The sequence below is a fragment of the Chiloscyllium plagiosum genome, unplaced genomic scaffold (assembly GCF_037043375.1).
Source record: "Chiloscyllium plagiosum isolate Xiang-an unplaced genomic scaffold, Cpla_swu_hap1 HiC_scaffold_4, whole genome shotgun sequence".
In the NCBI taxonomy this organism is placed as follows: domain Eukaryota; kingdom Metazoa; phylum Chordata; class Chondrichthyes; order Orectolobiformes; family Hemiscylliidae; genus Chiloscyllium; species Chiloscyllium plagiosum.
This window is the reverse complement of record NW_028270142.1, coordinates 150,476,850-150,492,017: the sequence shown is the minus strand read 5'-3', so window position 1 is coordinate 150,492,017 and position 15,168 is coordinate 150,476,850. Positions and strand designations below refer to the sequence as shown.

Here is a 15,168-nt window from a genome sequence, read left to right as displayed (position 1 = left end):
GGGAGTGCGAGCTGGGCGTGTGCAGGGAGTGCGAGCTGGGTGTGTGCAGGGAGTGCGAGCTGGGTGTGTGCAGGGAGTGTGAGCTGGGTGTGTGCAGGGAGTGTGAGCTGGGCGTGTGCAGGGAGTGTGAGCTGGGTGTGTGCAGGGAGCGCGAGCTGGGCGTGTGCAGGGAGCGCGAGCTGGGTGTGTGCAGGGAGTGTGAGCTGGGTGTGTGCAGGGAGTGTGAGCTGGGTGTGTGCAGGGAGCGCGAGCTGGGTGTGTACAGGGAGTGTGAGCTGGGTGTGTGCAGGGAGCGCGAGCTGGGTGTGTACAGGGAGTGTGAGCTGGGTGTGTACAGGGAGTGCGAGCTGGGTGTGTACAGGGAGTGTGAGCTGGGTGTGTGCAGGGAGCGCGAGCTGGGTGTGTGCAGGGAGTGCGAGCTGGGTGTGTACAGGGAGTGTGAGCTGGGTGTGTGCAGGGAGCGCGAGCTGGGTGTGTGCAGGGAGTGTGAGCTGGGTGTGTGCAGGGAGTGTGAGCTGGGTGTGTACAGGGAGTGTGAGCTGGGTGTGTGCAGGGAGTGTGAGCTGGGCGTGAGGGTCTCTGACCGTTCCCCATTGCGAGGACGGTCGTGTGTTGTCTCTGGTTCTGTGACTAACTGGCTGGCTGTTGCTGTTTTAGGTGCTGTCTCTTGGTGCTGATGTCCTGCCTGAATATAAACTCCAGGCCCCACGCATTCACAAATGGACCATCCTTCACTACAGTCCCTTTAAGGCTGTTTGGGATTGGCTGATCCTGCTGCTTGTTATTTACACGGCTGTCTTCACTCCATACTCCGCTGCGTTCTTACTGAATGACCAGGAGGAGGTGAGCCGCCGAGAGTGTGGGTATTCCTGTAACCCCCTGAACGTGGTGGATCTGATTGTGGACATCATGTTCATCATTGACATCCTCATCAACTTCCGGACCACGTACGTGAACAGTAATGACGAGGTGGTCAGTCATCCTGTCAGCATCGCCGTCCACTACTTCAAGGGTTGGTTCCTCATTGACATGGTGGCTGCCATCCCCTTTGACCTGCTCATCTTCCGCTCGGGCTCCGATGAGGTACGGACCACCTGAGACTCGACTCCTAGGCTCTTAGCCTTTTCCTGCCACTCTCACTTTGGTCAGCTTCATCATTTCTGACAGCTCTAAGGAATACAGAGATTCTCATTCACCTGGAGATCTGGGATCCTGTCAGTGTATGAATCTCATTGGCTAGCTGAGGGCCTTCCCGGATTGGAGCAGCAGTGGGCCATTCACCTTTCGTTATGATCAGGGCTCACCTGGAGCTCAACTCCCCTTCCTTCACCAATCCCAATGTCCTGTCACACTGTCTCTCCCAGAGCTCACTCATTGAAAAATCCCTCCTCCTCTCCGTTCTGGATGGATGGCCTTAGCTTGAGAATTTGCACTCTGTGTTTTTTTTAGATTAGATTCCCTACAGTGTGGAAACGGGCCCTTCAGCCCAACCAGTCCATACCGACCCTCCGAAGATGCCCCTGCCACTAGGGGCAATTTAGCACAGCCAATTCACCCTGACCTGCACATCTTTGGAATGTGGAAGGAAACCAGAGCAAGCCCACGCAGACACGGGGAGAATGTGCAGACTCCACACAGACAGTCGCCTGAGGCTGGAATTGAACCCGGGTCCCTGGCACTATGAGGCAGCAGTGCTAACCACTGTGCCACCGTGCTGCCCCAGAGACAGAGGGAGAGAGTGAGAGCACTGACGGAGAGAAGGGGAGTGAGAGAGGGGGAAAGAGCTCACGGAGAGAGGGAGAGGGATAGACAAACAAAGGACATGCTGAACCAGGTGTGAAGGACAGGCTTAATGTTTTGTGTTTGTTCATTTTGAGGGACATGGGGATCACTGGCTGGGCCCAGCATTTATCACCTGTCCCTAGTTGCCCCCCTTGAGAAGGTGGGGGGGTGAGCTGCCTTCTTGAACCGCTGCAGTCCATGTGCTGTGAGTAGGCCCACAATACCACAATCTGTTTCCTGCGTGTGATCCTGATGCCTGTGGGTCAGGGATTTCCTGCTGTGTGGTCTAGAGGTTATCCCAGTGCAGATATCTCCGGCTGAATTTCTGGTGGTGTTGGCAAGGTCCAGACAGGAATGCTGGAAGAGTCGTTGAGTCATAGAGGTGTACAGCACAGAAACAGACCCTTCAGTCCATCGTGTCTTTGCCAGCTATTCTAAGCTAACCTGGTCCCATTTGCCAGCACCTGACGAATATTCCTGTAAATTGAATTGAATTGAATTGATTGTCCCGTGTCCCGAGGCACAGTGAAAACTATTGTCTTGGAGCAACACAGACAGATCCCAGAGTTCAGTAACATCGATAGTAAATAATAGGGAAACAGCAGCAATAACAAAAACACAGGGACAGGCGAATGTTAAGAGTTTGTGAGTCCATTCAGTGTCTAACAGCAGTCGGGCAGATACTGTTGTGAAACCGGCTGGTGTGTGTGTTCAGGCTTCGGTACCTTCCCCCCGATGGTAGAGGTTGTAGAAAAACATTGTCAGGGTGGGATGGATCTTTGAGAATGCTGGCGGCCTTTCCCTGACAGTGGGGCCTGGGAGATGGATTCTATAGTTGAGAGGTTGGACTTTGTGATCGTCCGGGCTGAGTTCACCGCTCTCTGTAACCATCTCCGATCTTGAATGGTACAGTTGCCATACCAGGTAGTGATACATCCAGACAGAATGCTCTCGATGGCACACCTATAAAAGTTGGTAAAGGTGAATACCGGCAAAGGTGGCCGGTTTCAAAACTTGCCAACCCATCCAGATGCTGTTTAAATGTTGCAATTGTACCAGCCTCCACCACATCCTCTGGCAGCTCATTCCATACACGTATCACCCTCTGCGTGAAAAAGTTATCCCTTAGTCTCTTTTATATCTTTCCCCTCTCACCCTAAACCTATGCCCTCTAGTTCTGGACTCCCCGACCCCTGGGAAAAGACTTTGTCTATTTATCCTATCCATGCCCCTCATAATTTTACAAACCTCTATAAGGTCACCCCTCAGCCTCTGACGCTCCAGGGAAAACAGCCCCAGCCTGGTCAGCCTCTCCCTGTAGCTCAGATCCTCCAACCCTGGCAACATCCTTGTAAATCTTTTCTGAACCCTTTCAAGTTTCACAACATCTTTCCGATAGGAAGGAGACCAGAATTGCACGCAATATTCCAACAGTGGCCGACCAATGTCCTGTACAGCCACAACAGGACGGTGGGCGGCACGGTGGCACAGTGGTTAGCACTGCTGCCTCACAGCGCCTGAGACCCGGGTTCAATTCCCGCCTCAGGCGACTGACTGTGTGGAGTTTGCACATTCTCCCTGTGTCTGCGTGGGTTTCCTCCGGGTGCTCCGGTTTCCTCCCACAGTCCAAAAGATGTGCAGGGTCAGGTGAATTGGCCATGCTAAATTGCCCGTAGTGTTAGGTAAGGGGTAAATGTAGGGGTAAATGTAGGGGTATGGGTGGGTTTCGCTTCGGCGGGTCGGTGTGGACTTGTTGGGCCGAAGGGCCTGTTTCCACACTGTAATGTAATCTAAAAAAAAACATGACCTCCCAACTCCTGTACTCAATACTGAAAGAGGTTGAGAGATCGCTGGCAGAGATGGAGTGGAAGGTGTAGGAGTTGGAACTGGCCATCCCCATGAGGGAGGCTGCAGCTGTACTGGAAGGCAAAGGGGATCAGACCTTTTGGCTACTCCCAGGCAGAGGCTCCCAGTGTGCATTCTGAGGAAAGAGGATTCTCCTGTCGAGCATGATGGGAACCTGGACAGATTTGGGAGGAGGATAGAAACTCCGAATGGTTCATTGATAAAAGTCTGGCCCAAGGGCCCACAGATGAGGATGGAATCCTGGGAGCTCAGTGTGAGGTGGAGCGTCTGTGTGGAAATCCTGAGCAGAGGGACAGAAGGTGAAAGAAGTCCATAGCTGGTCTTTGAGGGACTGACGAGGAGTTTGGGGAACACCAAGAAGCTGATCCAGTTCCAGCTGAAGTTTAGGGAGTAGGAACCAAAGAGGGGGACATCGTGTACATATCCCAGGCAACGTGGTGTCGCTCCCTGTAGAGTGGAAGTTGTTCCAGTCGATCTTCCACCTTCCGCCTGACCAGGGGCAGGGGGCTGAAGGAATGGCAGTGTCCAAATAGACTTGGAGAGGGAGTGACCAACCTCATTTATCTTTCTCTGACCCAGAGGACAAAGCCATCTGGGTTTGGGGGAGGGGGGAGGAAGCTTGGGTTCTCTGGTCCAGGAGAGAGGGTCCCATCAGGATGTGGATGGGGGAGGAGGCGAGAGGATGGGGTGGAGAGGGGGGGAGCAGGGTTGGTGGGTGGGGGTAGGTGTCAGGCTGAACGGGCAGGTAAGTAATGGTCCTCACAGCAAGTCCAGGCCCAGTCCATGGTAAAGCTCCCAGCCAATCCCTGCCCAGCCCCCAGCCAATCCCTGCCCAGCCCCCAGCCAATCCCTGCCCAGCGACAGGTGGACGTGCAGCACTTTGAGCACGAGCACCCTGAACAGGCTCAGCTCAAACTGCTGTCAGCCAGAGACTGCCCAGCCCAGCCTAGCCCAATACCCACACCCACACCCCCACACCCACACCCCCACACCCCCACACCTCCCAGCACCCATCCCCACCTCCCAGCACCCACACCCCCTACCCAATACCCACCCACACCTCCCAGCACCCACACACCTCCCAGCACCCACACCCACACTAGGGATGTGTGAGAGGGCGTGGGGATGTGCGTGGGGTGGGGTGGAGTGGAGTGGGGGGTGCAGTGGAGGGGAAGACTCACTGGGATAGTGCCTGAGCTGGAGAGGGTCACTGATGGAGAGAAATTGGACAGAGTGCGGACAGGATTGAGATAAAATGATGAGGGGCAAAGACAGGAGGAAATATTCTCTCAGTGGAGGGATTAATGACCCAAGGGCAGGAGGATTAGAGGCATATCAGGAAATAATTTTCACTGAGCGGGTGGAGGGAATTGGGAACTCTGCCTGTGAGGGTGGGAGAGGAAGGAGGAGGAGGATTTTGATGTTTGATTGTGATGCTAAGGCAGACCCCATTATGGGTCAGGTGCTGGGAACTAGCCGTACTATCATTAGGTGCGTATCTCTGACTGATACAGAGTCAATGGGCCGAAGGGTTTTTCTGTGTGACTCTATGACCCTCTCTGATGTTGTCACGTCTTTCCTACAGAGAACTACACACTCTGCCTGACCCTGATCGAATGTGTTTTCTGATTGGATGGACCAGATTAACAGTCCCAGTCAGGGAGCCCTAGCTGACAGACTGAAACAGGAATGTCACTGACACAAAATATTCCTTTCAAACTCTATATCTGTCCTCTGGCTCCACGTACAAGTTACCACTGTGGTCCTTAGTGGGCCCTACTCTTTCCCTAGTTATCGTTTTGTCCTTAATGTAATTGTAAAGTAACTTTGGATTCTTCCTTCCTTTATCTGTTATTGTACATAAATGTTCCATTTCTGCTCCCTTCATTCCTTCGGTAAGTTCCTCTTGTACAATCCGTACTCAGCCCAGGCTCCTGCTGTTCGGAGCACTGAGTATCTAACACAGCCTCCCTCTCTGTCTTTATCCAACTCTGTCAATCCCTCGCTACCCAGAGATTGGCGGTTTAATGGGTCCATGTTATCTTTATTATATTTATATGCTTGCCCTGTATCTCACTCTCTGTTACAGGGCTTACAGCGTGAGGGTCAGAACATGAGGGCTATAGGTCAGCGTGTGAGGGTCGGGGGTCAGTGTGTGCGGGTCAGGGGTCAGTGTCCTGGAGCGTCACTCTGCAGGTTACACTGACCTCTGCAGTGCTGTTCACTCCATGTTGACTCGGTCTAATCAACTCCCTCCCTCTCTACAGAGGACCATACTGATTGGTCTGTTGAAGACGGCACGCCTGCTACGATTGGTTCGAGTTGCTCGGAAACTTGACCGTTACTCTGAGTACGGAGCTGCTGTCCTCTTCCTGCTGATGTGTACCTTTGCCCTGATCGCTCATTGGCTGGCCTGTATCTGGTATGCCATTGGCAATATGGAGAGAACGTTTCTGCAGCCGAAGATTGGGTGGCTGGATTCTCTCGGTGAGCAGATTGATAAACCTTACACTGAGAACGATACATCGTCAGGCCCCAGCATCAAGGACAAGTACGTCACTGCGCTATATTTCACCTTCAGTAGCTTGACCAGCGTGGGATTTGGCAACGTCTCCCCTAATACCAACTCCGAGAAGATCTTTTCCATCTGTGTGATGCTGATTGGCTGTAAGTGGCCTCCGCCTGTAATCCCTCATGGGTTGGTTAATTGTTGGGGTCAGAAACAGGAGTACGATTCGTGGTGGGAGATTCTGGTAACACTGTGACTGCCCAAGGTTAGCCCGCAGTCTTGCACGGCTTCAGTAATCCCTCGAGCAGCTCCCTTTCTCTCTGATTTCGGGGCGATTTGCTCTCCCTCAGGAAGAGTCCTGTTACAGCTTGTTCCCCCATTTATATGGAAACCTCCTTATGAACTGGAGTAATTGCTGGGATGTGTGTGGTCAGTGAATCCTGGAGCTGAATTGTTCACTCTGTGGCTTCTACATACCACAGGCTTTATTAACAGCATGGAAATAGGCCATTCAGCCCATCCAATACATTCAGCTTCCCCAGGGATCAATCCAGCTTCCCCAACACTGTACCCCTCCAGTACCTGTCCAATCACGTTTGGAATGTATTGTCTGTTTTATTCTGGGTCACCCTCACATCCTGGCCATATCCCTTCCCCCAACCTTGGAACTGGCTTCCCCGTGCTGAGGGTGAGTTCACCTCAATCCCATCTCCCCTCCAGCTCCTGTGCTCCAAGGAAAATAACCACAACTTCTCCTCAACCTGGTAACTAATCTGTCTTATTCCGGAACATTCTGGTAAATAGAGATATTGGGGTTTTAAAGCATGGAAAGAGGCCAATCAGCCCATCATATCCAAGTCATGAAACATCCATTTTTTCTAATCCCATTTCCAACACTCGGCCCATAGCTCTGTCTGCTTTCTCATCACAAATGTCCATCTAAGCATTTCTTCAGCGTGACAAGGGGTTCTGCCTCTGTAACCCTCACAGATTCCCACCACCATCTAAATGAAGAAGAATAATTTCTCACATTCCCTCCCAAACTCCCGTCCCCTCCCTTCAATCTACACTCCCTGGGCATGCCTATATCCATGCCCCTGAGAACCTGGTACATCTCAATCAGATTTCACCTCAACCTCTAAACAAAACACCCCGAGCTTATCCAGCCTCTCTTCAGCATTGTGGGCGGCTGCTGCCTCACAGCACCAGAGACCCGGGTTCAATTCCCGCCTCAGGCGACTGACTGTGTGGAGTTTGCACATTCTCCCCGTGTCTGCGTGGGTTTCCTCCGGGTGCTCCGGTTTCCTCCCACAGTCCAAAGATGTGCAGGTCAGGTGAATTGGCCATACTAAATTGCCCGTAGTGTTAGGTAAGGGATATATGTAGGGGTATGGGTGGGTTACGCTTTGGCGGGTCAGTGTGGACTTGTTGGGCTGAAGGGCCTGTTTCCACACTGTAAGTAATCTAATCTAATCTAAAAAAAGAATCTCTCCATCCCAGGCAGCATCCTCTGCGCCCCCTCCAATGCAATCACATCCTTCCTATAGTGTGGTAACCAGAGCCGCACACAGTACTCCAGCTGTGGCCTCAACAAAGTCCTGTACAGCTTCAACATAGATTATAAGATTATATGTCATGACTAATAAAGACAAGTATCCCAACTGCCTTCTTAAACATTTTCTCAGTCTGTCCTGCAGCCTTCAGGAACGTGTGGACATACACACCAAGGTCCCTCTGATCCTCTGTACTGCTGAGGGTCTTACCATTCAACGTGTACTCCCTTGTCTTGTTCATTCTTTCAAAAAGCATCAAACTACACAATTCAGGATTAAATTCTATTTGTTCAGCCTGTGGGATGTATCTTTGGGATGGGGCATTCCTTCCCACATCAGGGTCATCTGTGAACATACTGACCATCCCGCACAGATTCCCGTCCAGATCATTAATGTATACAACAAGCAGCAATGGACCTAGCACCAAACCCTGTTAATCTCCTACAGGTCCCTTGGCCCCTCTCACCCTCCTGGAGTCTATTCTGTGCACTTGGTGTGTTCCTGAAGTGGGTGCAGTTTGTATTTTCAGGCTGTTAGCTCTTACTGATCTCTCTCTCTCTCTCCAGCTCTGATGTACGCCAGTATTTTTGGGAATGTGTCTGCAATAATCCAGCGACTGTACTCTGGCACCGCCAGGTATCACACACAGATGCTCCGGGTTCGGGAATTCATCCGGTTCCATCAGATTCCCAACCCGTTGCGGCAGAGATTGGAGGAATATTTCCAACACGCCTGGTCCTACACCAATGGCATCGATATGAATGCAGTGAGTCTGAGACAGAGCAGCATCACCCACCAGAACACGCCAGAGCTTGGCTCCTCTCTCAGCTTAACCCAGAGAAACCACCAGTGACAGAACAACGCTGGTCTGAATAGTCCTGGGACCCTTACAGTGGGATCCCCTCAGTCACATTTCATTTTCACAAGGAGGTGGTAACCTCGTAGTATGCAAGCTGAATTCTTAATCCAGAGACCCAGGGAATCAGATCCCACCAAGACAGATGGCGGAGTTTAGGAAAAAGTCTGGAATTAAGAATCTAATGATGACCATGAACCCATTGTCAGGAAAATCCCATCTGGGTCAGTAATGTCCTTTAGGGAAGGAAATTGCCATCCTTACCTGGTCTGGACTACACGTGACTCCAGACCCACAGCAACGTGGGTGATACTGAACTGTCCCCTGGGTAATTAGGGGTGGGTAATAAATGCTGGTGTAGACAGTGATTCCTGGTTTGTAATTGGATTTTCCCTTCCAGTCTTTGATATTCCACAGTGCCCTTGCAAGGAACACGTGATTATTTTTTAGTTCATTCAGGGATATGGGTGTGACTGGTTGGGCCCAGCGTTTACTGCCTGTCCCCAGTTGTCCCCTTGAGAAGGTGAGGGTGAGCTGGCTCCTGAGCCGCTGCAGTCCATGTGCTGTAGGGAGATTCAGGAGGTCCCTGCTGACTGTCTCAGTCTGCCCAACGTGAAGGTACATGCTCACCGCGCCATCACCGCACCAGACCCAAGGGCTAATGAGCTCATACTCCATCTCACTGTCAGTGACTTGAAGCATGTCCCTCCATTGGAACGGAATACAATCCCAGTTCCTGCCGTCACTGAGGAGCTATCGAGCTCCACAACATGGAAACAGGCCCTTCAGCCCAATTTGTCTACGCTGCCCAGTTTTCACAATTAATCTAATTCCATATCCCTCCGTCCTATATCCCATCCAGGTATCTAAGAGAAAGTGAGGACTGCAGGTCGGAGTCGAGGGTGTGGTGCTGGAAAAGTACAGCCGGTCAGGCAGCATCCGAGGAGCAGGAGAATCGATGTGTGGGGAAAGAGCCCTTACATTCCTGATGAAGGGCTTTTTCCTGAAGCGTTGATTCTCCTGCTCCTCGGATGCTGCCTGACCTGCTGTGCTGTTCCATCCATGTACCTGTCTAATGTGTATTGTCTGGATTTCTGAATGGCCAGACGTTGATAATCTCAGTGAGCATAGCACTGTGCACAGGGAGCAGCCTCCAGCAAATGGATGGTTTTTTTGGAGTTCCCCTCCTGCCTGGGACCCTCCATTTAAAATCAGACATTCCAGGGAATTCTGATGAAATTAAGTAAGAGGTTAAATCCATCATTGACCTGCTGAGTAACTGTTACCTTACCTACTGCATCCCAACAACCCTCCCCTCCCCTCCCCCAACACACCCCAATCATTCACTTGGCCTTTCTCCCCCTCCCCACACTGCACCCACCCATCCTCCAGTTCCTCCGACCTCAGCTACTCTGCTCTCATTCACCCCTCCCCCAACCCGGAGCTGGACCCCAATTGCCCAGATCCATTCCCCCCCCCCCCGCTCCCCAGTCTGAACCACATCTGGCTCCCCACCCCTGAGATCCAGTCCCTGATTTCACCCCCATTCCCCTTGAGATACCTGAAACACTGCATCACGTCTCCAACCCTCCTTCCATCACCACCACCCCCCACCCCACCCTCTTGGCACCACCCCCCCCCCCAACCCTCTGAGCTCCTCTGGCCCCTCATGGCCTGGTCTCCACATTCCTGACCCCTCCCAATCCTCCTTCCTCATCAATTTCCTTCCCTCCATCATAAGGGTAGAAGTGGGAATGTTCCCCGATGATTGATTGTACAATATTCAGCAGCATCGCGACTCCTCAGACACTGAAACAGTCCGTGTCCAAATGCAACAGGATCTGGACAATATCCAGGCTTGGGCTGACACGTGGCCAGTAACATTCATGCCACTCAAATGCCACGCTATGACCATCACCAAGAGACAATGTAACCACCGCCCCATGGCATTAATGGTGTTACCCTCACTGAATCCCCCACAATCACCCTCCTGGGGGTTATATTGGATTATCTAACCAATTGAAAATAGGAGCAGCCATTCAGCCCTTTGAGCCTGGTCTGGTTTCTGCCTGGCCATGGCTGACCATCCAGCTCAGTTTCTGGATTAGTGGCGCTGGAAGAGCACAGCAATTCAGGCAGCATCCGAGGACAGGCAAAATCGACGTTTCGGGCAAAAGCCCTTCATCAGGGCTTTTGCCCGAAACGTTGATTTTGCCTGTCCTCGGATGCTGCCTGAACTGCTGTGCTCTTCCAGCACCACTAATCCAGAATCTGGTTTCCAGCATCTGCAGTCATTGTTTTTACCACCCAGCTCAGTTTGCTGTTCCCACTTACTCCCTCTACCCTTTGACACGGAGAACTATATCAAACTCCTCAAAAACTTTCAATGTTTCGGCCTCCAATGTTTTCTGTGGCAGAGAATTCCTCAGGCTCCTCAGAAACATCCTTCCTGTGTTCACTCGGCCTCGACCTGTTGGAAGTTTCTATATGTCCCCCATCCTTCTTTTGAGGTCCAGTGAATATATTCCAACAGAGTTAACCTCCTCACCTGTCTGTCCTACTGCCCCAGCTCTCCGTCTGGAAAGTGCTGCACTCTCTCCATTGTCGGAGGATCATTCCCCAGAGAAGGAGATAAAAACTGAACACAATATTCCAAGTGCGGCCTCACCAAGGTCCTGCTCCTGTCCTTGAAACCTCGCTCTGTAATCTCCAACAGCTTCCTCCCTGCCCCTGCACTCACTCACAGCGACTGGTTTACAAAGACACCAAGGTGTCACTGCATTTCCCACTTTCCCAATCTATCACCCGCCTTCCTGCTATTGTTACCAAAGTGGATCACCTCACCTTGATCCCCATGAAACTGTACCCACGCACTCAGCTCGTGTAAATCACACTGAACTATGGGGACATCATCCTCAGAGATCACCCTCACACCAGCTGAGTGCTGTCTGGGAGTTAACTTCTTATCACGGTGCCCACAAATGTGTCACTGTACTTGGACCGCTGGCCTGGCCTGATTGTGAGATTCTGGAAGAGCACAGCAGGTCAGGCAGCATCCGGGCAGCAGGAAAATCGACGTTTCGGGTAAAAGCCCTTCATCAGGAATAAAGGCAGTGAGCCTGAAGCGTGGAGAGATAAGCTCGAGGAGGGTGGGGGTGGGGAGAGAGTGATTGTGAGATTGTCCCCTCTGCTGTAAATGCCTTTTTGTTAACGATGTGCCAGCCATCGAACACAGATTGCTCAAACAGCCTCAGCCTTCTCTGGTAAAGTTACCGAAACATGAGCTTGCTCTCTCTCCGTGGACACTGCCTGGCCGGCCTGGATCGGCAGGATTTGTTGTTTTCGGGACAGATTGCAGCGTCTGCACTAAACTGCTCCTACTCCACTTGCTCTTTCCCCTTTGTCTACTCTTCCAGCCTGTTCCTCCATCTCTCTCCCTTTACCTCCCTCTCCCCATCTGTCTGTCTGTCTGTCTGTCTCTCCCCTCTGTGTCCGCCTCACTCCCCACATCCCAGTGACTCTCTCCCTCCCTCCCTCCCTCCCCAGGTGCTGAAAGGGTTTCCGGAGTGTCTCCAGGCTGATATCAGTGTGTACCTGAACCGGAGCCTGCTCCATCACTGTAAGGCCTTCAGAGGTGGGACAAAGGGCTGCCTGCGTGCCCTGGCAATGAGGTTTAAGACCACCCACGCCCCCCCAGGGGACACCGTGGTCCATGCAGGAGATGTCCTCACCGCCCTGTACTTCATCTCCCGGGGCTCTATCGAGATCCTACGGACGGACGTGGTGGTGGCTATCCTGGGTAAGTGTCCACCCCCACGGGGAGTCTCTGGGGAAGGGGTGGGGGGTGGGGGGGTGGGGGGGGTGGGGGCGGGATGATGGGCCGCGGAGCTGCACTGGTGTTTTCATTAAAGTGGACTGAACAACCTGCTTCATGTGTGCGCCCCCCCTCCCCGACAGCGCGGCCCTCCCCCCCCCCGACAGCGCGGCCCTCCCCCCCCCCCGACAGCGCGGCCCCCCCCCCCCCCCGACAGCGCGGCCCCCCCCCCCCCCGACAGCGCGGCCACCCCCCCCCGACAGCGCGGCCACCCCCCCCCCGACAGCGCGCCCCCCCCCGACAGCGCGGCCACCCCCCACCGACAGCGCGGCCCCCACCCCCCGACAGCACAGCACCCCCCCCTGACCGCGCGGCCCCCCCCCCCCTGACCGCGCAGCCCTCCCCCCCGACCGCGCAGCCCCCCCCACGACCGCGCGGCCCCCAATCCCGCCTCAGAGCCTCCAGCTGCTTGTCTTACTCTCTGTCACTGTCGTTTACTGCTGTTCTGTTTGCTCTGAGCTTGTAGGTAAGAACGACATTTTTGGGGAACCAATCAATATGTACGCCCGCCCTGGCAAGTCGAACGCTGACGTGCGTGCACTGACCTACTGTGACCTTCACAAAATCCAGCGAGAGGACCTGCTCGACATACTGGACATGTATCCCGAATTCTCAGACCATTTCTGGTCCAACCTGGAGATCACCTTTAATCTTCGTGATGTGAGTACAATTCTTATTCTGAGAGAGTCATACAGCACAGAAACAGACCCTTCGGTCCAACTCATCCGTGCTGACCAGATATCCTAAACAAATCTAGTCAGCACCCGGCCCATGTCCCTCCAGACCCTTCCTATTCATATACCCATCCAGATGCCTCTTAAATACTGTAATTGTACCAGCCTCCACCACTTCCTCTGGCAGTTCAGTGAAAGGGTTGCCCCTCAGGACCTTTGTATATCCCACCCCTCTCACCGCAGCCCACAGTGATGCCTGCTGCAGAGAGCTGTGGCTATTCCCCTGGTATTTGGTCCCCCGAGTCTGACCGTACAATGGTATGGTGGTGACTTTCCTCTGTGTTGTCTGTGTGCTTGGCCAGTCCAGGATAAGACATTGGCTGAGGCTGCTCCCCAGCTGACCTCTGCCTCAGTCACACCATCGTGTCCTTGACCCCGGGCCAGGTTAATTGGTGGAGTCTGACTGTCTCCTGTAACACATCGTCCAGGTACCTCTTCCCCCACCCTGAGCGTTCAAAGCTCAGTCTTAGCCAGACTTCCTTAAGCTACCAACATTTATTACAGATATCGTCTGCTGGGGATTGTACTGGCATCCACTTACAAGATTAGAGTGGTGCTGGAAAAGCACAGCAGGTCAGGCAGCATCTGAGGAGCAGGAAAATCGACATTTCGGGCAAAAGCCCTTCATCAGGAATTTGCCCAAAACGTGGATTTTCCTGCTTCTCGGATGCTGCCTGACCTGCTGTGCTTTTCCAGCACCAGTATGATGTAGAGTCAGATCTCCAGCATCTGCAGTACCCACCTCCACCAGGCACCCACATACTCCAGGTGCACCACACCACCCACCCAGACCCTCTCCTCATGAATAAGGAGACATCGGGATATTACAGGTGTGATTCCCAGCACATGCACAAAACGCATCCTGTGTCTGAGCACACGATGGACAGAAGGGTCTCCCCCTGGGTTTTTGTTTATTAAATGGCATGTTTAATATTCCAAAGTGAATTTCCAGACAACATTCCACAGCCATAGGGACAGCTCCTGACTAAGTCACCTGGCCAATCAAAACAATCAGAAAAACTATTCATCGCCAACCTATTATCCTGTGATGTCCCGTGAGGCCGCACAGATACAAACAGGTTCAAGGTACTCCTCCCTGTAGGTATTAAACACTCATTGCCACTCCCAGTCTGTTACACAGTGATACTGACTCACCGCACTCTCCCCCCAGTCTGTTACACAGTGATACTGACTCACTGCACACTCCTCCCAGTCTGTTACACAGTGATACTGACTCACTGCACACTCCTCCCAGTCTGTTACACATGATACTGACTCACTGCACACTCCTCCCAGTCTGTTACACAGTGATACTGACTCACCGCACTCTCCTCCCAGTCTGTTACACAGTGATACTGACTCACCGCACACTCCCCCAGTCTGTTACACAGTGACACTGACTCACCGCACACTCCTCCCAGTCTGTTACACAGTGATACTGACTCACTGCACACTCCTCCCAGTCTGTTACACAGTGATACTGACTCACTGCACACTCCTCCCAGTCTGTTACACAGTGACACTGACTCACCGCACACTCCTCCCAGTCTGTTACACAGTGACACTGACTCACCGCACACCCCTCCCAGTCTGTTACACAGTGATACTGACTCACTACACACTCCTCCCAGTCTGTTACACAGTGATACTGACTCACCGCACACCCCTCCCAGTCTGTTACACAGTGACACTGACTCACCGCACACCCCTCCCAGTCTGTTACACAGTGACACTGACTCACCGCACACTCCCCCCAGTCTGTTACACAGTGATACTGACTCACTGCACTCTCCTCCCAGTCTGTTACACAGTGATACTGACTCACCGCACACCCCTCCCAGTCTGTTACACAGTGATACTGACTCACCGCACACTCCCCCCAGTCTGTTACACACTGATACTGACTCACTGCACTCTCCTCCCAGTCTGTTACACAGTGATACTGACTCACTGCACACCCCTCCCAGTCTGTTACACAGTGATACTGACTCACC

At 52.8% G+C, this 15,168-nt stretch overlaps 1 protein-coding gene across 1 annotated transcript in view; it reads left to right on the top strand.

The window, feature by feature from the left end:
* Nucleotides 1-657: 657 nt before the first annotated feature.
* Nucleotides 658-15,168, top strand: part of LOC122545532 (voltage-gated inwardly rectifying potassium channel KCNH2-like) — a gene marked incomplete at its 5' end in the record, with an annotated part of 355,139 nt that continues 340,628 nt past the window's right edge. The window contains 5 exons of the mRNA XM_087985888.1: nt 658-1,083; nt 5,916-6,315; nt 8,277-8,476; nt 12,113-12,365; nt 12,907-13,100. Of these exons, the coding sequence (XP_087842014.1) occupies nt 658-1,083; nt 5,916-6,315; nt 8,277-8,476; nt 12,113-12,365; nt 12,907-13,100 (1,473 nt within the window). The remainder of the gene's footprint in view (nt 1,084-5,915; nt 6,316-8,276; nt 8,477-12,112; nt 12,366-12,906; nt 13,101-15,168) is intronic.